Source organism: Geospiza fortis, unplaced genomic scaffold, assembly GCF_000277835.1.
Source record: "Geospiza fortis unplaced genomic scaffold, GeoFor_1.0 scaffold53, whole genome shotgun sequence".
Classification (NCBI taxonomy): domain Eukaryota; kingdom Metazoa; phylum Chordata; class Aves; order Passeriformes; family Thraupidae; genus Geospiza; species Geospiza fortis.
In genome coordinates this window covers 1,808,313-1,834,362 of record NW_005054305.1, presented here as the reverse complement: position 1 = coordinate 1,834,362, position 26,050 = coordinate 1,808,313, and the positions used below count along the sequence as shown (strand labels likewise).

The 26,050-nt window shown below is 39.2% G+C and overlaps 1 protein-coding gene across 1 annotated transcript in view; it reads right to left on the bottom strand.

Moving 5' to 3' along the window:
• GREB1L (GREB1 like retinoic acid receptor coactivator) overlaps positions 1-26,050 on the bottom strand; it is a 132,323-nt gene that overhangs the window by 54,661 nt on the left and 51,612 nt on the right. Inside the window, 3 exon segments of the mRNA XM_031066537.1 lie at positions 5,628-5,825; positions 6,116-6,275; positions 21,043-21,143. Of these exon segments, the coding sequence (XP_030922397.1) occupies positions 5,628-5,825; positions 6,116-6,272 (355 nt within the window). The 5' untranslated portion in view covers positions 6,273-6,275; positions 21,043-21,143.

The following is a 26,050-nucleotide window of genomic DNA, read 5'->3' as shown; positions in this document are numbered from 1 at the left end:
TTCTTGGCTGAATGGTTTCTTCACTTCTTCAATCAGCTCAGTTCCAGCAGCAGCTCATGGAAAGCTAGCTTGGATTCACTCCTCACACACACCTTTTTCCAGCCAATGAAGTGAAATGAAGCACCTGAAGTTTTCATGTATGAATCAGTGGATTATATCAACAACTTACCAATAGAAACTTACATATGTTTTAGGAGAGAAGTATTAAATCTGCATATTTAAAGCACAATTAGTTATTTTCTGATTAGGTGCCATTTGATTTTAATCTGTTAAATTCTTCTTAAGGCATGTTCTCTAAAAACATATTGATCATAGTCAAATAAGAAGCCAGGTACCAGGCTAAGTATTATCTAGACTTTTGGATATAATTTAGAAAGAAACAGTCTCAGATAAACCCAGGGAAAAAGTCCCTTCCATTCAAAATAAAATGTGCTTATTCAAATGTTTATGTCACTTGGATATTAAATCCAGAATTTTCAAAACTGACCTTAAATATTTAGGCATTCAGTGAAATCTGAGTAGCTGACATGCTTAGGAAATACCACTTTACATCTGATTTAAAACAGAAAAATTGCCCACTGCTGACAATGCGGGCAAACAGGAAATCTGTAGATAAGGATTATGAAACAGCAAATGCAGTAAGATTTCAACACAGACTTAAACCCGTGCTTTACACAAATAGCTTCTAGCCCAGTCTCTACCTAAAAATGTTCTGGAAATGGCCAGAAGCACAAATGGTGCCCAACAGGAGAAGGCTTTTGAAGGAATTCCTAGCAATAGCAATACTGGCACAAGCCCGGTTGTCAGTGTTGTTGCGTGTCAATACAGACTTGCTTCCTGAAGGAGCACACAACATTGAGAAGGGTGAATATCACATGAGAAGCTTTGAGCCCCTTGGGGTGCTTGAAGGTTTTGCTGCCCCAGTGAAGTGAAGTGAAGCAGTGCTCCATGACATCCCAAGTGAAAGAAAAGACTCATAGATTTCTCTGGGCTATGAGCAAAACAACTTCAGCTATGCTTTGAGCAGCAGTGTGTCACCATTCTGCATCAGTCCCCAACGGAGAAGCTACAGGACAGTCCTAAGAAAAAACAACTTAACAAGTTTACAAGCACAATTCAGTTACAGCTTGCTATCATGGGAACAGCAGCCTCTTAGCTGAGAGGCTGTAGATCTTAATATACTTAATACTTCCCACCATTTAGGATATGTAGGACTGGACTGTAGAAATGCTGCATCCTACTGAAACTGCAAGCAACATCTCCAATTCACCCCCAGTATCCTCTCTTAGTCAGCCAGTGCTCCCAGACCCCTTGCACGCTCCCCCTTCTCCCTCCTTTCACAATCTCCTTTGGCATCCTCCTCGGCTTTGGCTGGCGACATCTGTGGATCAGAGAGGTATGCATGTGCAGACTGGCTGGCCAGCACATGCCTCTGTGATGTTCAGCCTGTGAGAGAGCTATAATTATGTTGCTGCCCCAGGGGACTTAAGTTTGGGGACACCGATGTCATCCAAACAGCTCCTGAACTTCACAAACCTTGCTGAAATTCACTGCCTTTATAATTCACTACCAGAAATGGCAGAAAGCAGCCACCAGCTCAAAGCTCACAGGCGATTGCCAAAACCTCATTTTCTGAGGTGGTGAGATAATAAACAGGGCTGACACCAAACGGTTTCCTCTGGCTCCCCTTCTGAGAGAAAAAGGGATCCCGATGGGTGGGCAGGGAGAGAGGCAGCACACAGAGACCCTCAGAGCCTCCAGGAACTTTTCTCAGGCTCATGGAACAGCTGTCCCAGGAGAAACAGGGAGGGCTGCAGGGCCTGGCCAGCTACAGCTGGGATTTATTTCCACCAGGAGATAGGGAGAGGATGCAAATCTGCTCCTGTGCAGTAAAAGGTTTGAATTTTCCTTCAAAGACATGCAGATGGAATACTTCAAGAGCCCTTCATTATCCTTCTTTGCCTTAACTTTAAGGCCTGAAAAGCACTCTTTTAAGTTTCTGCTGCTTTTTGAAACTGAACGAGGAAATTCCACCCAAAACACACTGATTTGGAAGCAAGTAACTGCGGGGACATGAAGGGGAGATTAACCCTCTCCCTGTTACATTGTCTTTTTCTAACTAGCAAGCACCACAGAGACCCAATCTTATTTTCTTTTCTGTTTTGCATGATTTTTGCATTGGTAATTAATTATCTGTTAGAAATAATAATTTCCACATTAGGAAAGACAAGACATAATGTCTCAGTACTAGAAGAACTTGCACCGTCGATGTCTAAGACTTAGAACATTTAAAATTCATTTACATTTCATAGCTATTCATTTCTAACTGGGCTGGCACCTACATTTCTATGTCAAACAGCAGTAAAACATTTCCTATAAAGAAGAAGGAACAGCACTTTAATTTACTTGTGTACCTTTTGTGTACATTTTATGAAAATGTAAGTACAAAGAGAAGAAAACATGAGTCAGTAAACCAAACCAACTTCTTTTTGTGAAATCTTTTATCGACATGTAACTGCTGAACTATTAAAAACCAAAACAAACAACATGTTCTCACGGGATCTCAGCTTTGTTTCAAATAAGGAACAAGCACTTATATTTTAGTTAAAGATTTGCAAATACCAGGAGCAGTCACAAAAAAATTAAAATATTAACAGCTTTTACAGACAACTGCATTTCTCTGCATTAGTTTTTGCTTCTGAGAAGCACATATGCACTCTCCAACATCACTTCATTTAAAGTAACCCAGTCCCTTCTTCCTGAAAATGTATCCCCACAGTTGTCAACGACTACAAGTCCTAGAATCTTCTTAAAAACAAAACTTGAATCTCTCTTCCCTTTCCCCACTGCAAGAAGAGGTAGTTTCCATGTGGGGCACCAGCTCCTTGTTGCACTGTAATAAATGGGGTATTTGCATAAGGAATTAGCTTCCAGGAATTACATATGAATTAGGGGTCACTGTCACTCGCTATTGTAACCTCACAGTAACTGATCAGGTGTTAAGTACCTGCTTACCTAATTGCTTCTGAAACTACCTTGGCCTTTTTTTAAGCATCAGGTAAATTGAGGATTTGCTAACAAAAGAAAGGTGATACTATTGTGTTTCCCACAGCTTGCATAGAATGTTATTCCACAAATTAGAAGCAGCCTCTTTTAAAGCTACAGCAAGCACTCGGTTAAGAACAGCTTCTTGATAATGCAAGAATTTTGTTGCCTGTTTGAGATACCCATATGAAAACAAATAAATTATTTTTCTTGAAACCCTATTTTCATGGAAATTTTAGTTACAAAAACTTGTGTTGAGCAGGAAAAAAAACCAAAAACAAACCCCCAACGCCCCTGAAAATAAGTGAATTACTTTCATGACTAACAGCAAGGTTCAGTGGCAAATACAATTGCTCTTGCCAATGGGCTAAGAAGAGTTAAGACATCAAATACTAGCTGAGAAAGAATATCCAACAAACTCACTTGTGAGGCACTTATTTTTTTTAGCTGACAACTAAAACCATTAAGATCTACTTTCTGCATCCATGTGACTGACAAATGCATCTGAATAAAAAACAAGTCACCACAGAAAATAATATGATGGCTATGGCACACATCCTGAATTCAGGAAAAGCAAACAGCACAAATACCTCAAAGGAAAAAAAGATTTCATCCCACCTGATCCAAAAGGTGGGAAACAGCAAGCAGAGCTATGAACTGCAGGGACTGCAGGCTCTAGTACCAATATTTTGCTCTTGGATAAGCAATGGAATACAGGCTTAGTTTAAAGTATCCAAATACAGTGAGTTCAAATGGTCTATCAGTATTGTTTAACACCCTCATAATGTTATTTACCTTTGCAATTAAATAAGTAAGATAAAGGATGCAAACAATGGCAGTGATTCTGTCTTACATCTCTGGAAGGCATACTCATGAGATGAAAGATGAGCTATCAGATTAATATCTTGTTGAGATATGGTCTGCTGTGTGAATGTTTGGGAACCAGGGCATTTTAAACAATTATGCAAAACTGTCCTAACAGATCACCAGAAGTATTTGGAAAAAAATCTGTTTTCCATTCCTTTTCCAGACACAAAAACACTACTCTCTTTAATCGGCTCCTTGAGAACATCTAAAAGTAAGGCAGATTTTGTAAACTCAGAATGGTAAACTTAAAAATGAGTAATGAACACCCCTAAAATTCTGCAGATGTAACACACAAAACTTTCTTCTAGAGTGCTTTGATCATAAAAGCCTTATAGATAAAAATCAAAATACAAAACTGCCCCTGAAAGGTCAATCCCAGGACATACTAAGAAGTTTAACATTATATACATATAATATGTGAAGTGAAAAAGGCACTGCTCCTGCTGTCCACAGGAGATTTTGCAGACTTTATTGACACTTGTCCTCAACTGAGAACACTCTCCTAGGAATACATCATTTTATACTTTCTCCTTCCCTACTCCCTCAAACTGACAAGCCTTCAAAGGACAGAAAACCACACTTCTGTGTGAATAATGAATTCTCCCAACAATATTCCCCATCTTTTCACAGTAGCTAGCCAGCCCTTCTGTTCTTTGTGCTATAGGGAACGGGCAGTATGCTGTTACAGAGGGTAAATATGCTCCTGTGAGCTGCATTTGGAAGTGGAAAAGGCAAAGATGACAACACATGCTGCTAATGCCCCCCCCTCCCCCCCAGAAATGTCAAAGAATTACCAGGGGTTGATCCTTACTTCTATAACTTCATACAACCAGATACTTCAGTAAGGTGCAAAACCATTTCAAAATTACAGCTTTTGATGAACTGTGCACAAGGAATTCATGATTCAGGGGGATATTGAATAAAAAGTCAAAAAGGCCATTGGGACCCGGTGGAAACAGTTCTTGTTTTCAGGTGTCTGAAGTCAGCAGGGAGATGTTTTAACAAGAAGCACATCTAATAACTATGAGTAGATCTTTTTTTGAGGAAGTTAAACCTTCAGAATAGCACAATTTTGGGATAAGATGAACCAATCACATCAATTTTTCTTAGGCCAAGTAGGTACACGCATAATTACCTGGTTCCTTCTTTAACACATTTAAACCCAAACAAATATAGTATGGTCAACAATTTTGCTCATCTTGAGCAACAAATCAGGGCAGCTCAGGGTAAGGAAGTATTGGCCAGCAGGCACATGGGGAAGACAAAACAGACAAGCTTCCACTACCAACCTTCTTATCACCTCAGCAGCAGAAAGTACACTAAACATCCTCCCTATTTTCCTTCTCTTCCTTCTACCCATGGAAGCAACTAAATCCAGCCTTGCCAATGTTTCAAGAATCATTTAGGGATAGACTGAGAACCAGCCATACTGATGCCAACTCAGGTAACCTCTTTGAGGAGAGTGAATCAATGAAAACCACAGACAAACAAGGGCTTTCAGAAACTAATGACGTGCCACAGCCAGTCCTCCACACTGCTTTCCAAGGATACACTAAACTTTATATTCTCAACTGTATTTTGTCAGATCTATGGCTTTGACTATAAACTGTATTTTCAGACTTTCTAGCTAAAGAATTTGTAACTGCAGAGAGTGCACATTATCACTAGAATCATACAGTAGTGAAGATCATACAGTAAAACAAAAGGATACCAACCATCAGTAGTGCAAGACCCTTCTGGGGCAGGTTTTTGCGAGTATGGGATTGGAGGACTACTTGAATCTGACATGTCTTCATCCTCTTCTTCATCTTCCATTTCATTAACAGTTTGGTTGGTAGAAAAGTCCAGGTTTCCATTTTGTGAATAGCGATGTACTAACTCTTTATCCAACTCTTCTACCTTTGGCTTTACATCTGAAGAATAAAAATAGAAAAAATAATAAAATAAAGATAAAAATAACCTAAAAATTAAACTTTTCAACAGTATCTCCTTTTAATATAACATTTATCTCCTTTTAAAATAACCAGTAGGCCATTCTTTCCCCTTAATGATGTCCAAGATTCAGATTTTGTCACACAATGAACTGCTCCCCTGTTTCTGCCTTTTTTCTTTTTTCTTTTTTTTTTTTTTTTTTTAATGAAACACCCCCCACCCTTTTCACACAAAGAAAAACAACTGAAACGTGCCATACTTTCATGGTTACCTTCCGGCAGGAAAGGAGGCTGGTCAGGATCCAGGTACAGCTGGGAGAAGATTGGCCGTGGGACAACGCTGCTGCATCTCAGAGAAGCTTCTATGGAGTTATGGAGAGCTTCTTCGAAACGGGCAGATTTCAGTTGCCCTGCATATGAATTCCCCATGATCTAAAAACACAAAGGAAACAGCTGATAAGGGGATTGGACAGAGAATGTACAAATGAAGACAGAGATCTTGCTATCATGCATGACAGTGATATAAAGTTAGCAAGAAAGTATGCTGTGCAAACAACATCTTTAACTAGCACCACACGCTTGTGTTTCTCTCTCTGTCTGAGAGAGATGCATCAGAAGGATGCAGACTGCATCCTTCTGTTCCACCAAGCTTTAGCACACCTCCAACACACTGCTCGGTGTCTGCTGAATACATGGCCTCTCAACAGCCTCAAGAACCTGCCTGGCATAAAAAAATTAATGGAGGATAGATAACATCATTATTATTTGGCACTTTTAGGATATTCAGGGTAGAATACAGAAGGGTACGTATAACAAAAAAAAATCTTAAAAATCAAGTTGGGCTTCATCAGTTTTTGCCGAAGAGTCTGTTGACACGATTTTTCACTTGTCAGTATGCCATTATCTAGAGAAAAACTTCACACAAAGACATCCAATAACTTGATTTTTTGCTCTTGCTCATGTTAACTGAAATTGCATGGAAGGTCAGTTTCTCTGTCTTTTCAGAATCTCTTCACCTCCTGTCTTCAATGCAATACTGCGATTTACATGTAGTCTGACCTATCAAAGGATCTAATTATAACAAAATATATACATAAAAAAAGAGAAATAAATAACTTCTAAACCACATGCAGCAAATGTAGTGAAATGTCTTTATTTGAAATTATGCTTTACACTCATAGAGTGATAACAATTATTTAAGTATCTGCTTTAACAATTAATATTTTTGTTTATATTGATGATGAACTTAGGAATTTAACTCAAGCACAAACAGACCCGTAGATCACTTCTTGGATGGCATCACACAGCTCAAAGACTGTTATATTTGTGCACCCAGCACTAGGATATGGACAGTCAAATTTAAACATTTAGTAACAGGGTGGCCATGGAAGGTTTTAAAATGAGCTAAGGAACACCCACTGAAATATGAAATTTTCCACTTTGCTAGATCATTATATCAAATGACATTTGTTCCAAAGAAACAGCAGTCTAAAATTTTCCAATAACCAGAACACTAGACTGAACTTTCAGAGAAATTTATTTCAACAGAGAAAAGTTTTCCCCAGTTAAACCAACAGACACAAAAGTACAAAACCTTATCACATTATCTTTGTTCTTCCCCTCAATAGATGGCACCTAGCCCTACAAAGAGGAAGGGACCTTGGCCAAGAAGATAAGTTGGCATTTTGAAAACCTACAGCTCCACTCCTGCTTTATCACCAGGTTGGTCAAGGTCTTCAGGGCCACCTGTAAAAAGGCAATAATCATGACAGCCACTTCCAGCAGCCTTTGAGGTCTGCTGGTGTAGACAAATATCTAAGAACTAATTATTACTACACTACTGGATACACAGGTGTGAAACAAACCAAATTATTCACCTCTAACCTGGGAGAGAGAGTCAGTTCCAGTTAGACTGGCTTTAAATAGATTTTGTGGCAACTACACTTCTCTACCCCAACCAGAGACAATACCAGATAAAATGACATTTCTTAGCCTGGCACATTCTGCTATTTCAGCAGTGAAATACCTAAGATAAGCAGATTCTCTTTTCTCTTCTATGTTTTCATTAGATTTGGAAATGGTAGGGACTGTGTACAAACACACAACTATGAAGTGTGTTAAGGAAAAAACTACACTGAAGCAGTATTAAGGTTGCAGTAGCCTAAAGCCTGTCAGGTGCCTTTGAAAAAAAGAATTTATGGAAATCTGAGTGACTGAAACACTTATTTTGCTGAAATCGGTGACGATACTTCCATAAATATAAGTGAAATCATTACAGACTTCTATTAAATTTCATGCAATAAAATTTAATTTCTGTGCTATTTATGTCAGTTATGATGTTCTTAAGGTAAGATTTCAGGAATGTATTTAAATTAAAAGACTTTAGTAAAAACACCATAATGAAAATGAATCAACCTTCATGAATCAAAAAATCTTCAATTCCCAAAGCACAACCTCTGCATGAAGTCCGTTCATTCCCCATGTTTTCTACAGCCCACCTGTTGTATGAAATCTATGACAACTATTATAATTTTGATTGGAAGCTACTAATAAAGCATAGCACACACAGAGCAAAAATGCTGGCAATTTGATTTGCTTCCCTGGCATCTCTACAAGGAGACTTGCCTGCGGATGGAGATTGCCACAGATTTACCAGAGAAATGGTCAATGGTTAATGCTACCAGAGGATGTTTCTAGCTTGCCAAGAGAAAACAAGCTTGATGGTGGAAATGCCAAGAAAGGCTCAGGAAGCACGGCTTGTGTGAGTTCTGGTCCCTGCAGTGAGGGAGCAGGGCGGGAGGAAGGCGTGCAGGGATGCAGGGATGTGCCTGTGCAGGATGGGGCAGGCAGAGGCGGCAGGGCAGGGTGGCCGCGGGTCTTGCTGAGCTCCGGCTGAGGCAGCTGGGAGCCCTGGAGAACAGCACGGGGCAGCTGATTTCCTAACACTGCCTGAGGCCATTAGAGCAGCTGGGCCTCATTTGGAGTTCAATAGAGCTGGGGAGGGGAGAGCAGAGGCTTTTCCTTCTGCAGGGGAGAGGAGGTGGCAAGACCCTGCAGCAGTGAGCTGCTGCCTGGGTCAGGTTGTGCTTGATCCAGCCTCCCCAGAATTGGAGCATCAATACAAGGGAGTAACTCCTTAACGTGTCTGCACTTAGTTCTAGCCCTAAATGCCTGGTGCAATTAGGAAATGGTTAGTTTTCCTCCTCACAGTGTAAATGGGAGCACACCTCAGCAGCAGCAGAGGAGAGGGGAGAACATGCTTTAAGTGGACTCCAGTGTGCTGAGGGGGCTTGAGGAGGCAGCAGAGCCTGGAGGAAAAATAAATTGATGGAATTTAAAGGAGGCAAAAAAACCCCAAAAAACAAACAAAAAAAACCAAACCAAACCACCAAAACCAAAGAACATTTCTCTTATTAACACATGTATCTGCCATATCTGCATTTAAATATGACCAAAGCCAATGATTTACTATAACTAAATTAATGTTCGTTGTTTAAAAATTACCCAAATAATATGTCTATCCAACATTCATATATGAGGTCATTTGGTAAAAAAAAAACCAAAACAACAAACCAACCCCTCTTGCTTTTCATAGTGAAATTAAGATAAGGTTTTCTTAAAATTCTGCCCATCTGATGATACATCAGTGAGCTCGGGAGGATGTGGGAAAGACATTCCATTGTTGAGTTCATCTGAGCCAATCTGACATAGTGACTGAGAAAACAGAGCTGGACTTGACTCAGGAGCTCTTCCCTGATCTCACAAACCTGTTTTTATGCTGCCAACTCTGGCACATCAGGGCTCACCCTCGTGTCCATTGTTCCACACCCAGCAACATGGCATGGAATTCTGCTGGAGCCTACCTGTGTGCACTGAGACGTTTCCAGTGCGCAGGAGGTTTGGTGAGAGGGTAAATAATCATTTCCATATCTACCTGCACACTAATTGTAGCTAACTCAGCTCAGAGCTGGTTAGATTCCTGGCAATGAGCCATCTGCACATCTCTAATTCAGTTTTCCAGCACTCATCTTTCCTTTTACCTGCACCACTGGATGGATCCCAGTGTAATTCTTGAGTTGCCTACTTCTCTTGACAACATTTTAAGTTCTGTTTTGGATTGAACTCTACAGAATGTTAGTATGTGCAAAGTGTATGTGTATTTAGCTGCTATACTTTTTCCTTCCCCACCACTCTACCAAGGAAGGAGGTCCAATTTGGCAACACTCCTAAGGCTTCCCCTCTCCCTCAACAAGTTTCCCACTGTACACAGATGAATTTTATTTAATTTCCTTAAAACTTACTATGGGGATTAGAAGACATTATCAGAATTGAATAATTTCAAAATTAAATCTGAAAGAAAACATGAAATAATAGGGGAATTTCCTAAAATTTAGATCACCCCCACCTCCAGGCTCTATCACTCTCAGTGTTCTTTGAAAAGATTCAGATACTAAAGCACCACCCAGCACATCTCCATTTCTGCTGTGCTTCTACAAAACCAATTTCCTAAACCCATTTCAAGCTTTCTTTGCAGTGGCCCATCACTGAACTAGAGGATTAACGATGAGATTTGCTGGAGTGAGAGCTGCCTTAAAACAGAGCTGGAAGGCAGCCCTCACATTTCCATCTGTCTCCTTACAAAGACACACCAACAAGGCAACTGGGAAATGCCTCTAACCTGACCACAGGTAAAGGAGGATTACTGCTACAGCTTTAAATAAAACAATTAATATGGGTATTCATTGTGGAAAGCAGAACTACAATTACCATGAGCTTCTATCAAAGCAGACAGAAATGGAAATTACAAAAGCAAAATTTCAAAGAGAATTGATTTTAACACTGCATCACTTCACTGTGTGGTGAAGGACTCAGGGAAATTCTAATCACTCTTTCAAAGACAGAAGCTGAATTTACAAAAAGGCCTTGTCAATTCAAGCAAATAATCTTGTTCCATGTGGTCACCCAGGTTTCAAAAGATCTGTGCAGAAACATGACATGAGATGTTTGAGAAAAACCAGAGCCCAGGCCCAGCAGTGTGTAAGCACAGTAACCACTACCCACTTTTAGACAGAAAAAAAGATGACTGTGCTTCTTTGCATTAAAAAAAAAAAAAGTCAAACAAAAATAAAAGTCACCTCTGAAAAGTGGATCATGACTCAATAACTCCTGGGAGCCAGAACTGCACATTGAGTTGAAGGCTCTGCTAGTAAAAATATAATCAGATCATTCAGTACACCAGATACCACATATTTGGCCTCCAGGTGGGTCATGACCCCAGAGACTTTAAAGGAGAGGAACCGAACGGGAGGATGAGGGAGGGGGTGAGTGTTGTTGTTATGGCTTAAAGCAATTTCACAATTACCTGATAGCGAATGATGAATCTGATGCAAACACCCTCCATTAAGTCAGCTCTACCAAGTCCTTACTTTGTGTTTAACCTAATAATGTAATTGTGTTCTCCAAAACACATAATCTGGCTTCTGATCTGGCCTACCCCACAGAGAAGTTTCTCTTCAAAGGAAAAGAAAGCAAGTTCCTCCACAAAGGCACTGCCAGGCCCAACACAGCTTCTGTATCTCAAAGGGTTATCTCAGGCAAAGAGAGAGCAGGCATCTATTTGTGCTGCAGAAAAACTGAACTGGTTGTTTCAGGTACAGCTAGTGTTTTTGATTGTTTACATCATTCTTAGTCATGTTCTGGGAGTATTATTGTTTCCCATTAGAGCATCACTAGGATGTACCCTGAGCATGCATACAGCAGAAAGAATGTCAGGTAATAATGACAATAACAAATATATACACTCACTAGAAGTGCAGACTTCAAAGTCAAAAGTCTATGTACAGCATCAACGGTAGCATTCAGTGGGGAAGACTTATGTGTGACTCAAAACAAGATTTTAAGGTGAAGTAGAAACCTTATTTAATAACTACTGTAAGATCCCTCTTTCTCCCTCCTCACAGTCTTTTCAAGGTTTTAAAAGGTTTTTAAGGTTTTAAGGTCTTTTCAAGGTTTTTTAAACCCTGTTTTGTCTTCATTAGGGATTCAAACTCAACTGTAAAAGAGCTTACAGTCTTATGTAGCAAGTGACAGATAAATAACTCATTCACAATGTCTTTCAAAAGAAATTAATTATTAGTTTGGATTCACCCTATTTACAGTGCACTTTCCTCTCATCTTTATTTTTAATTTTATTTTTAAGAAAATATTGTTTGCTTTCAATACCATTTAGAGTCTCATCATTCAGTCTAATGTTGCCACTACTGTGTAAAAGTAATGGGAAGGATCAAAAACACATATTTTTTCCTGACAAGGTTCTTTCTCTTATTGCTCAACTAATGGTATCTGTACTTGGAGTATTGCATCAGATTATCTGGGATTTGGAGAATTCCTTGCACAGAGACAGAAAAATGCATATACTACACAGCCAAATGCAGGATGGTGGAAGAGGGCAGCTGCTTCCCCACAACATCAAACAGAAAGCAAATCACAAGTGGTCCTAATATGGAGACTGCTATGCCCTTACTGCTCCATCCCTTCTACCCCAAGACCATTCCTACAGTCCTCAGGATCAGCACAAAACAATAAACGTACTAAATGTAAAATTAACACCTGGATGCAGGATGGTGTTACTAAGTAGAGCTTACATGAATGAACTTCAAATCACCCCCAAGTGATTTAAAGCAAAAATTTAGGTCTGAATTGCAGATTTAGAAATTCAATGACCTGAGAGTTTTCAGCTTCACAGGATAAACCAGCAGTGATGTGACATTGAGGCTGGCAAAAGAAAAGCACCAAAAATAGCAACTGAAACACCATCTCATCTCTTTTACCTCAAGTTTGAAATGTTTCTTTAGGTCTTTTTAACAGTGTTATCCACTGAGCTGTGCACACAAAGAGCAGTTTACAATCACAATCAAACACAGAGTACACTGAGAGGCACAATGGTACAGAAGTCGCTGCAAACTGAGCTCAAGTCAAGTTTTACAAAATGGCCCTGGCTTTACTTTTCTCCAGGTTATGGCTCCCACTCAGGAAAAAATATATGCTGCATTCTAGATGGGTTAAAAATCTTACAACACAGTGAGGGAAAAACTGGTGCAGCCAGTGCACCAACACATTCCTCCAATGAGGACTGAGGTGATTTAAGATTAAGCATGTACCAAGCTTCATTTGATGCCATTTCCTAAAAAACCAGATGTAATAAGCAGATGAAGGAAAACATATAAAAGCTTTCAGGAGTTAATTATGTGGATTTAGCCTATTCTGACTGCAAAGCTTTTGGAGTCCTTTCAAATGGTTATGAAATGAGCAGATAAGTTACTGTGGAGGTTTTGTAGGGTTTTCTAAATAAATTAGTAGAAGACGGAGCAAATACTTTTATGCTGCAGGGACCTTTCAGAGTATACATAGGAAAAGGAACATTACTATGCACCCTGAACAAAAGGGATGCACTTCTCTTTCAATACAAAAACCTTCAGGAGGGGAAAAAGTGTTATCAACCTACAACCATCGCTTTCGATTTTGAAGTTTATGTACTGTTAAAAGACTTCATTATTTTAAAAGGAGTATATGCTCACAGAGTCATGGCAGGGATGGCACAAATAAATCACCAAGGAGCACTTTTGAAAACCTCAGCCTGCCTCCTTAAAACATGCATACGTAGCTTTCCTGACTTACGTTTTCTGTCCTAAATCAACAGGACTATTAACCGCATTATTAATGCCAGTGCAATGCAACAAAATCAGCAATGATGCTTAATCGTAGCTACAGGATCAAGACCTATTTTGGTTGTGTAATTTTGATTTTGCAATTAGTAGCAGACACGAATTACAATTTATTCTTCCAACAACCTGGCCTGTTCACACAGTCAGACAGTTATGTTTGAATCACCTTCCTGCCCATCAAGATCATGGAGAAGATCGTCCTGGAAGCTGTGCTAAAGCACATGGAAAATGAGGAGGTGGCTGATGACAGCCAACACAGCTTCACTAAGGACAAATTGTGCCTGAAAATTTGGTAATCTTCTACAATGGGGTAAGAGTGGTGGGAAGGGATCCCATGCAGAAGGATCTCACAGGCTTCTCCAGGCTTCACAGGATCTCACCACTTCTCAGTGGTCCCATGAAAACTTCATTAAGGTCCTGCACCTGGGCTGGGACAACCCCAGGCCTAAATACAGGCTGGATGGGGAATGGACTGAGAGCAGCCCTCAGGAGAAGGACTTGGGGGTGTTGGTTGACAGGAAGAGCAACACGACCCAGCCATGTGCACCCGAAGGCCAACCGCATCCCGCTCCATCGAAAGCAGCGTGGCCAGAAGGCCAAGGGAAGGGATTCTGCCTCTCTGCTCTGCTCTGGTAAGACCCCATCTGCAGTGCTGCATCCAGCTCTGGGGTCTCCATCATACTAAGAATGATGCAAAGCTGCTGGAGCAGGTCCAGAGGAGGGCCATGAATAGGAGAGAACCTCTTCTGTGAGAACAGGCTGTAAGAGTTGAGGCTGCTCAGCCTGGAGAAGAGAAAGCTCCAGGCAGACCTCCAGTGCTTAGGAGAAAGCTGGAGAGGGACTTCTGACAAGGGCAAGGAGTGATAGCACAAGGGGAAATGGCTTTAAGCTGAAAGAATATAGATTTACAGTAAGTATTAGGAAGAAGTTCTTCGCTGTGAGGGTGGTGAGGCTCTGGGTTGGAACTAGATGGTCTTGAAGTCCCTTCCAACTCAACCCATTTTATGATTCTATGAATTCATTTAGCTACCACTTTTAATAACACAGCAGATAAAATTAATATAGTATGTAAGCAACTAACATAATAAAATAAGAACAAATTCTTCAAATAATGTATTCAAAATTAGTAACTGTTCTCAAACCCAATACATTTTAATTGAAACTTAGTTATTTTTATATACTTTTCATATACATAAGTGTTTAGTCACAACATATATTCTGTTAATACACAGATCTTATTGTAAGTTATTAGCTAACAACTATGTTTAGTATTTACCAATTAAAACAAAGTATTCAGAAGCATTAGAGATATAAAATCTATTTAGGTAGTTTACAAAAATCTATGAAGTAAATTATATTCTCAGATGCACCCATTAATTTAAAGCTTTGTTTCTAATTATGATTTAATGTTAATTTCAAGAGAACACTGTCTAATATTCCACCATTAAAAAAAAAAATTCCATAACTGGGAAGCTCAGTGAATGGTCTTTCTAAATAAACACAAGTCTGTGCTTGTCACCAATTTTAACGCTGGTAATTATCACTAATTGCTGACTTTTATGAATTATATTTTTGTTTGGTTTTTTTTTTCCAGTTGCTTCTATCCTGAGAAATTGAAAGGCAAAGTCACCAATGTTTCAAAAGAGCCATGTAATGCCATAAAAAGAAGCAATCACAATGGCATCTCAGCTGGCATTGCTCGTGAAAATGAGAGGAATGATCATCTATTAAGCACTGTAGGACTGGGCACCTGGAAGCTGAGCACTTCACCAACAATCCCAGGCACGCTTCAAATGCCTTATCAATTCAGTTCGTGGACCAACTCTTCATCACAACTGGACTAACAAAGACCCCCATATGAAGCTAATGATATTGAAGTAATTTCCAGCCACTGAGTTTGCTCAGCTTGTGTTTCTTTTTTTCCTGCAAGTTGTCTCTACACCAGTTCTCCTGATCTGCTTTCAGAACTCAGTACTCTTCATATTCACCTGCCTGGTGCTGCCTTCAGTAGGACTATGGAGTAGGACTGTGCCTTATGGCTTAGCATACATATATGTATTATTTATTTAAGTATGTAAATTATTGTAAATACTTAGGCCACCGGGCTGCAAAATTTTAAGTTTTAAACATCACAGCTTATGCTAATTATTTATTATAGGCAGAAAGTACCATTTGTGTAGGAACTTATGCTTGACATTTTTAAAGACTGCTCACCAAGATGACACTACTTGATAGGAAACAGCAAAAAAAAATCCCTATTAAGATACAGAAAATAGAAGCTAAAATGTAATCCATTTTGACACATCTCAACATAAGATTGTACAGCATTAAAAAGAAAATCCTTAATAAAGATAATTTTAGATATGTATATCTACAATAAAAGCGGTTTTCCCCATGTTCTTTTCTTTTCTTTCTTTTTTTTTAAAGTTTTCTCATGTGAAAGTGCTGCTAAATAAGAGAGGAAAAGATATTTTTATTGCCAAGCAATATAAACAAATCGCTATTCATTTCACAGAGACATTAGTGGTTCTGATAGTTCTCAGTTCTTGAAACACATACAAACTGACACTAATAAAAATAAAACTTTCTGAATAATAGCCATAATGGTAATACAGATTACATTGGCTCTTAAAACTTCCCAAACAAAGATGACCCAATTCTCCACAAATACCCACTTAATACTTTCTTTTTCCACCATATTCATCTTATCTGATCCACGTTCTAGTTTCTGACAGCTGCAACAGGCTAAAAATAAAGCCCTGGAGTAAAACTTTGTTGACTCCAACCTTTCTTTTGCTGCAAGCAAACTTTCTTTCCCCCATGAAGCTGGCAGAGCTGGAGATGTACCATGGCACTTCTTCAAATATGCAACTTGAAAGTAATTTCAGGGTTACCAATAAAAAAAAAAGAAAAAGAAAAAGTCTCTGCAGCCAGAACGTGTCTCTGACTCTGTATAAAGGGTAACACCCTGCATCCAAGTGACTCACGCATGGCATTTCCCCCTTCTCCTTCACTTGTAAAGTGCATAATTCTGCCAAAAGCACCATCAAGCTTTGTTCCTCTCCCTCTTCAGATAGATTATTGAAAGAATCCCTAACACAGATTTCTAGATTTAAAAATAAAATTTAATCAAAAAGAAATAAAGTCAGCTTTAAGTAATTAAACTAGCCTTCACTAATGCACTTGGATAGAAGGTTAGGTAAGCTGTTGGTTCCTCACATCCTCCGAAAAAGGACTGTTTTTCTCTCCAGAGCCCAGTTTGAAAACAGGCAAGCCTGAACAAGAGTTCTCCTCAGTTTTACAAGGCTTAGTCATCCCTAAAAAGGAACCAGCAAAGGTGGAAATGAGCCCCTCTTCTTTCACAGAGGCTTGTGTCAAAATGTTTGTCAAGTTCCCACAGAGCACGTACCTGGGCACAGCTTTTCCAAAAGTACCATTTTCAAATAAGTCAAAATGATCATGCTTCTGCTCTTTTGGACTCAAAATATGTTTTAAAACGGAACAAGATTTTTCTTATCTGAAGCTCCCATGTAGTCACTAGATACAGAGGCACATCTAACATTTCTGCAGTCACTTTCAGCCCATTTTCAGCAGAGACAAGAAAAGACCAACACAGCAAAACCAGCTGCTTTCATGGCCGTTTCTATGTAGAAAACGATGCTCTGAACAGACAAGAAAACCCTCTATAGGTCAAAACCGTAACAATCAGCTTAAATCCACAAGTGATGTCAATTTACTATCAATCAGACACTTTTTGCAACTTCCCTGCTGGTGGGAAATTGTGTCCAAAGTTTTCATAGATAATTTTAGTGGAAATGAACTTCCAAGTGCAGAGTGCTTTGTAGAGTTCTTCCTTTTCCACAACATGTGTTTGTCACGTGTCAAAGCTGACTCTACTTTCTCCCCTCCCTAGAATACCACAAATTCTTCTGTAAAATAAACAAAGTTCTGTCCAGAATCTCCGAAATTACCGGAGGCAACCCTGTTTGAGATCAAAGATGCACATCACTGTTGGTCCATCTGCAATATCCCAGATTTTAGTTAGGATGAAATTTTCAAGAAACAGGCAATCAACAGAACAACACTTGAACACCATATCCAGGGATGTGGCTAAAAAAAAGAGTTTTGACATTCAAGCTACCTTTTCTAGATACTTAGGAGTCTCAAAAGTTGTTTGTGGGATAAATGTCCACAAATAACATTTATACAACACCATTGGGAAAAAAACCCACCTTCATCTTTACTGGAAACAGAAATCAAAAAATTCAAATAACATACTATTAACACTTAATAGGAGAAGGAAATAATTTTAAATTTCTAATGCTTATATTGTAATGTAATGCAACTCATCAAGCACTACGATAAATTTGGGGGGAGGGGCACCTGTGTCTTACATGAAAAAAAATTGTAATAAAATATTTGACTTGTTGGAGGCATTAGATACCCTTCTGTACTTTTCTCCCCAAAATCTTAATGATGTTTACAGGCTGGACTTAATTTACATGCAACATAAGCATGCTAGCACAGGCAATCTTGATTCCCAAAGCTGCTATTACAGTTTAATGAGTCAGCAACACAGAATATTTACAGGTTCTACATATTCTTCATGGCATGCACGTAAAACTTCCAGTAAATCCTGGCACTCAAGAAACTAATAATCAAAATATTTTTCTGTGACTGTTGCCACAGTGGAATACAAATACTATCCATAAAATTCTCACTGTGGGCTAAAATCTGCTTTAAAATTTTTTTAAAAACCCAAACCCCTGCTAAATAAACAGTTTATAAATGCAGAACATTTTTCTCCAGTAGATGAGAAAAAAAATATAATAACACATCTAAACCTATTTTATGTACTCTGAGTAGTTACATTCTGGATTTACAAACTAAATTAAGCATTTCAGCTCCAATATGTACTCTTCTAAGCAGTTTAATTATAAAGATATAGCACTTAATTCCACATAGATATATATGTAAAATGTGATAGTCATTGTCTGTAGGGATAAAGCTGAAAATAGTCTCAGACCTCTCACTGAATTCCTACAGCAGAAGCCAGAACAATCTCATTGATAAATAAATCACTTAATCCTTTCTTCATTTGCCATCACCCTATTGCAAAAGCATGAAGCTGAAGCCGAGAAAGTCAAAGCTAAAGCCTGACCTTCCATCTCTATCCTCTCTGGCTGCTCCCTTGTGTACCCCTCAAACACATGCCATCATTTCCTGATGAGTTTAGAAGGGGTTATCAGGAGAATTTCAGGACATGTGTCAGTTTTGTGGCAACCTGAATGCTATACAAACATCTTCTGTGTTTAATAGGCGATTTGTATTTTAGTAGGTTTATCCATTCCCGACTTTATTTGTTTAAAGGTGCCTTAACCTTGACATAAATCAATGCTAGGCATCTGTATGGAGTACTTCTGAAGAGTTTAAAAATTAAACTCTACAAAGAGCTGCATTTTGCAAGGAGGTTTCTTTCAAAAATAAACCAAACCAATGTGTCAACTTCTTTCTTCACTTCCCCCAACCTTGAAAATGACGCAGTTTATTCTTTTTTTTTTGCTCTTCTTACAGAGTTCTTCTACAGATCATGATGAAACACCAGGCTGGTCACTACAAAAACACCACCACCACTGGCTCCCAAGTACCTTTTTCTTCCTAATACAACCACGAGTGTTTGTGTAAGACCGCAGGGCCAGCGAGTCAGAGGCTCTGGGTCATGCCTTGCAGCAGCCCCCCCTTCCAAAGGAAAACAAAAAGCACTGAACCTTTTCTGCCACATGCCCAGTCCTTCCCCCACCACCTCTGTGGTGAAGTCAGCCATTATTACATTTCCTTTCGGGTTATTTACAAGGTCTTGGCTCTGACATTGATTTCTTATCTGTTTCTATGACAAATGTTAAGTGTTAATAAGCTGTCCTTTTAAAGAAAGATAATGCTAAACAAATTATAGGAATTAATTACCCCAAACTTATTCTTTATTTTTTTTTTGTCCTGAGCATTGAAATAAGAACAGTAAAAATTACTCAAGACCAGAAAAAAACACATTTTTTTCCTGCCTTTTAATAAGTGTTAGCAGATTAAAGGAAGTTACACTTTAAACCAGGAGGTACCCTGAAAATCTAAAGCAAATTTGTCAGGGAATACAGACCAACCAGGCAGGCACAGCTCCCTTATGAACAGTTTTTTAAATTATAAGTGAAGAGTTACTTATTACTTTTTCAGATAATTTTTTCATGGTTTAAATTTTAGGATAAAGGGTGAAAGTTTCAGAAATCTTTTCAGTTACAGAACCATTAAAATGATAAACATTTGGGATCCCAAAGTACACTTCTACTCTAACTGTCCTTTCAGACCTGCATTGACTGCACTATAATAGCTGCCAACATTTGGTAAGGATTAGCCTTTCATTTAGACAAAAGCAAGCATTCCTTAGCTAAATCAGCACTTTTTGCCATCAGACTCATAAAACCTTTTCACAACACAGATTTTCAAGAGAATCCTTTAGGGTTTTAGGATGGTGCTCCTTTTACTAAGTAACAAAATACACCCCAGGGTGTCTCATTGACCGAACTCAGCTGTCCTTTGACCTCTGCAATTGTTTAGCCTAACTTCAGGGCCACAGAATCTGCCTCCCCCCCCCCATCAAAAAGGCTAATGTTGCTTCCTCCTAGCACCTGGCGGAGCAAAATCCTGGAGGTTCCCCCCTCTTCCAGATTTATGCCACGTTCCAGATGTTGCCAAGCAGAATGTTCCTGCGGGCAGGTTTTGGGAGCCCCCGAGGGCTGTGCAGAACCTGGGCTGTGGCCATGACCCCCTTGCTCCGCTCAGGGCTGCCCTTGCCCCCAGGGATACAACAGGTCATAAAGCAGGAATAGATCTTCAGCCTTCTGGGTACACTGGCTATTTAAATGCAGCAAGAAACTATGTGAACCCAATATTGTGTACTGAGGCAAGCCTCCCCCCTCTCAGAAGGCAGGGGAAAAAAAGACCTGTGAGAATCTCAGTTGGAAGCACAAATCCACCCCAATCATTACCAAGATCTGCATTCTTCTTCCCATTTGTTTTAAACCCTTTGAGAGGACAAATAAACAAACAAACATTCACCCTCCAAGTGCATAAAACATATATTTAGCTAGTTGCTTAGATATTTGCAGAGCCTCTAAGTAAAACAGCAGAAGAAGATTGTTACAGCTTCAAAAGAAGTGTCATTAAATAATGAAGTTGACCTCATTGTGGCTATCTAAGAAAAAAATGGAAGCACAAATCAGCCCTCTGTTGAAGGCTTTTTGATTATATGAACTGAATTTCATGACTTTTTTTTAAGAACTTGGATATTTTACATGCCTGAAGCAAAAATAAAATCGTTATTTACAGTCCACACAGCTCCTAAAATGCAGTCAATGGAAACGAAAGCAGAGATGCAGATCACAAACATACAGTGTATTGTCTATTAGGAAAGGCAAGTATGGTACCTTCTCAGATTCCTTTCAACCTATTCGAAATGCAGTCATGATTAAAGGATTCAGCTAAGAGTTTCTGAAGCCTTGCTGCATTGTTTAAAACTCCTGACCACCTGAAAAATAAAAAGGGAGAAAAAAATCAGAATTACTCATGCCAGCATATAATTTATAACAAGACAAAAAACCCTTCCTGTGGAAACCTGGTCTAGGGTGAGAAAAGTGGGCCAATGATCATAAAAATCACATTTTTCTTTAGAGGAATGCTTGGTTGAAAGTGCTTGGTTGCTTCTCTATATTCTACCAGAAGTCCAAACTCAGAATTTGCACATTTTTGGCACTGAAGTCACTATATGACAGATTAGGAATTTATCACATTAATATGATAAAGTTAACTGTTGTAGAAACATTAAAAATATATATGATAATGCAAAAGTAATTATTTTACTATTTATAAAGAAACAACCTAAATGGGTGAACAGTTATCTACCCTATCAAAATTAAATCAGAATTAGCTGGTTGCTCTCCTATCTGGCTTTCCATAAAAATACTGAAGTGAAAACATTACTAATAGAAATCGCACTTAATAAAAGAAAATACACCTGAAATATCCCAAAGAATGGTAAAAATGGTGTAGCAAGCAGCAAGCAAAATAATAACTCCTAAAATACCTAGGGCTGTACAGAACACCAATTAACATCAGGAAAAGATTTAAATTAAGTTGTCATTGAGTGGACTTTGACAAGACTTTCTTAGGCAGACAAACTGGTTTGGTTTCTCAATAGAAACAGACCATATTTTGCCAAAAGATTTAAAGGAATTTTCCCTGGTGCTCGCAGATGGAATTTTAAGGCTTAAATCAGGGACTACAGGCACAGGCCCACTGGCAAAACCAGAACTCAGCTGTACACCCCAAATTCAAACTCCAGGTTTTAAAATTAACGCCCTTAAAGCTTCCTCCTCCTCCTCCTCTCAATTTTAAACATCAGCCTGTTTAAGAGAGCAGCTGTAACCCTCACCTCTGGCTCAGGGAAGGTTTTGGGCAGGATTGTTGTGTCCTGAAGAAAGGCACTAAACAGCTCTATTGCCAGGGAGCACCGATGCTGCCCCCACGTCCCTGCCTGTCCCTGCCACACTGGCAGCAGCTCCGGCACAGAGGGATAACAGGGATAACACAGCAGCCCCGGACCAAACTGTAGGGCTCTGCACAGCCTGCAGCCACTGCAGAACGTCAGTAATCCAATTCCAGCTGCTCCTGGCTCTGAAATTGCTATTTTTCAGACACGTGCTGAACATTTCACCTGCTAGTAATGACATTTTTGTATTTTCTTCTAATTACACTCAAAGCTAGGACCTTTGGCCCTAGGCCACAGACCTCCATTCAGGCTGCACACATTCTCTTAAAGGCCCTGAGCCTTTGTTGTCACTCTCAGTCTTTCATCTATTATTTATATCCATTGAGAAGAGAGATACTCCACCATTTGTGAAGCTTTAAAGCTTCTAATCATCTTAATTTCTTCGCCTTTCAACCAGTGCTTCCCCTTATGGACCAATGCCAACAGGGTGACAAAATAATTTTTCAAGCCAAGATCCTCCTGGACCCTTCCCAAACCTTGACACACACTGGGCTGTAAGTGCCTTTTGTCCTTTGTTGGCTGCTTTTGCAAACACAGACCTTTGCTCAGCTTGGGGGTGGGGGGTGCAGATCTGCTTGTCAGAGCATTCAAGGCAGTTTTCTTGGGGTTTATGTGGTTTTGCACCACTTTCTCTCCGTTAAAAAGTCTAACTCAATTAGTTCAGCTAAATCAGAGATGCTGTAGGGAACCTTACCTCTTTTAAAAATATTAAGTACTTTCTGAAATGCCATCAACTAAGAATTTTAAGTTTCCTTTTTTTTTTTCCAAAAGCTAAACTGCTGATATGCTGCTTTGGTTTTTAGACTGTTATGTGCCCACTCAGAACTGACAGATAATCACACAATATTTAAGACACACAAAATACAGTTAACCCTTTTCCAGAATATTGGCAACATTAATTTGTCCTGACCATATAATATAACGTGACAAAAAAATATGTTTTTCATCTTATGTTCAGGTCATCTCCTTCTTATCCTCCTTTACTTGCAAATGAAATAGGAAACAAATCAACAGCATTTTTGCCAAGATGCAGAAGACCTCTTCAGAATTCATCAATCACCAATCTTCATTGCCAAGACCTGTGAGATCTGCTGACGTGACTCACATCTTGGCTCTTTCTTCCACTATGGTCTGGCTTACTTTTGATTTTTAACAGTGCTTCCTTGTTGTCTGTCCCCTCTGAAGACCCCCAACCCCCACGTCTTTTCTTATTTTTACCATTTGCTTCAACCAGCAGTTCACTTGAGACTCATCCATCTTACAATGCCCAAAGTGACAGATGCTCTCAGGAATGACCATACTGTTGAGTGAACAAAAGATAACATCACCTCTAGGAACTCCGGGAGAAATACAACTTCAGCCCTGAGACACGGCTATCCCGGCAGAGACAGCACCATAAACCTCTCTCAAGTGAAAAAAAAACCCAACCAACAACCGTGGGGAAAAGGAATCTGACACAATTACAAGCCAAAAAGAGTATTCTTTCCATCCTATGCTGTAGTTAGTGGTGTTGATGACCTTTTTATTTTCTTTTTTTTTCCCCCTAATACCCCATTGAAGAATTTTTTAGAATTTACTTGTGATAAAATCAAGAGGAGAAGAGAAAATGGAGAAAATTCACACAAATACTGTTTCAGGACCCCTACAGACTTGAATGGAGGAAGAAGGCACTTTGCAACAGCTTCAGCAGAAGGTCACACAAGTCCTTTGCCAAAACACAGACATTACCTTGTTAAAATCTACACATCCTACAGACCAGCTGTTGCTCAGTTAAATTCCACAGGAATTCAGAATCATCATGCAAGCCTGTGCCCTTGAAAAATGCATACTGTAACCAGAGTAAGATTACTTTAATGTCACAGCTGCTTGATAAATGTGTAATCTGCAAGTAAAAACCCCTCAGTGTTCTGACATTTGAGCATGCATCACTTAAAAAAAATTAATTTAAAATGATAGATTTTTCCAGCCAACACCCACATATCCAGCTATAGAGTGATGCCTGTTCCTAAAAAAAAATCTGCCCTCTGTGCTTGTAAGACTGAGCTAAAAACTGCTGTTTTGAAACATGCCCAAAATTCTCCATCCAGTCAGTGGAACAGGACTTGTTGAGGAGTCCTGGGTGGTAGAAAATATTACTTAAAAAAAAGGAAGGTCATATTAGCTTCTCCTGGTGACATATTTGCCAAAGTGGCACCACAAATGCTGAGAACGCCTCGTCTGTGGTGAGATACAAAGAATTTCCCTGTCTCTCAGTAAAGCTTTAAACAGCATCTCATGTTCAGTTTCCAAACCTTTCATGAAATAACCATCATTACAGTACATAAGAGCATGTGAGTTGCACAAATGTAAAGTTAGAGTTGTAAAATAAAATAGGAGGCCTGATAACCAAACACCTCCTGTCCAGTGTAAAGTCAGGGAAAAACCATTACATGGACTTCTTATTGATTGTATTCGGCCATATTTATTAATTTGTGATGAGTTATGATTTTAGGTCCCTATTCTGATGTAGAATGTTTCTGCTGTGCTCTCATAGCAGACCACATCAAACCACCAGACTGTAAATGCAGAAGTAATCTATAAATACACAATTTTTTAATATAAGCCATTTTCCCACAGTATACCATTCTGCAGTACCATTTTGTACATCCAACACACAGAAATTAAACTAAAAACCACTTTGGTCCTTCCTAAAGAGGATCCCAGCTCTGGGCCTCAGACCACCTTTATAGTTCCTCTCCTATTCTGAGCCCCTGAGTGATCTGACACCAAAATCTTTGATAAAATCCCCTTCAGTTGGGAAAAACATGAAGAGGAAAATCTACAGAAGACCATTACTGGTATATGACTGAAAAAGTTTTGTGCAAGACTCTTCTTTCCACCTCATATCTCATCAACTGGCAGGGCTCAAGGCATACTGCAACTGCCAAGAAGAAAAGAAATGAGAAGATTGACTCTGGAGGATGTACTGGGACATTCTGCTGTGGTACCTGAACCCACTAACTCCACTATACCTTGAGTGTCACCATGTCCAGAACAACTTTCTGAAGCTCCTTCCAACCCAAATAAATCAAAGAAGTGAATAATGAAGTCTGCACTTAACATCCTCACAGAAAAAAAGGCTTGAAAATATTCAATGCTTTCACTCAAAATGCCTGAAGATCTTGGCATCAGATATGGATGAAAAAGTAGTAAACTGTATCCTGCCTTAAAAAATCTGTACTCTGCACCCAAATGGGCATCTTATCAAGCAGCCAGCCCTTACACATTTTATCTCCAAATATTTATCACAGTAGAGGGAAGTGTTTATAATTAATATGCAATCCATCTTCCACATGCTGCTGCTTTTAAACAAGACAAAATGTGGGTAAAAGGTCAAAGCTACTAGAAAGGGCCTTGGAAAAAACCTCTGACATTACAACCATTTTGCTGGAAGAGACAAGGTGTAAAATTGATTACTGGAGCCAAACTCCATATGGAATAGGGCAGATCAAGGTACTGATCCAAACAGCAGTGAACAGTACCAGAACTGTTAGTATTAATGTGTTTGGTAACTCTAGACTGCTTTGAAAATCTCTCATTCCATGAGATTCACATTCTCCAATTGAAGCTGAGCCTTTTTACATGCATGTATGCAAAATCAGTTCTCATTCAATGCAATTTTAACATGGAATGACTGAAAAATTGATAATAAACTTACAGGTAACTTTTGTCATTACCATTAAGTTATTGACACTGAAACATGACCTTGAAATGACAGCTTCATTAATGCAAGGTTTACCAGGGAAGGTTTCAAAAAGCCCTGATTAAATTAAGTACTTTTAAACACAATAGGATCAATATGTATGCAGAGAATGTACACCCCCATGGCAAGTTCTGCTTGCTTGATT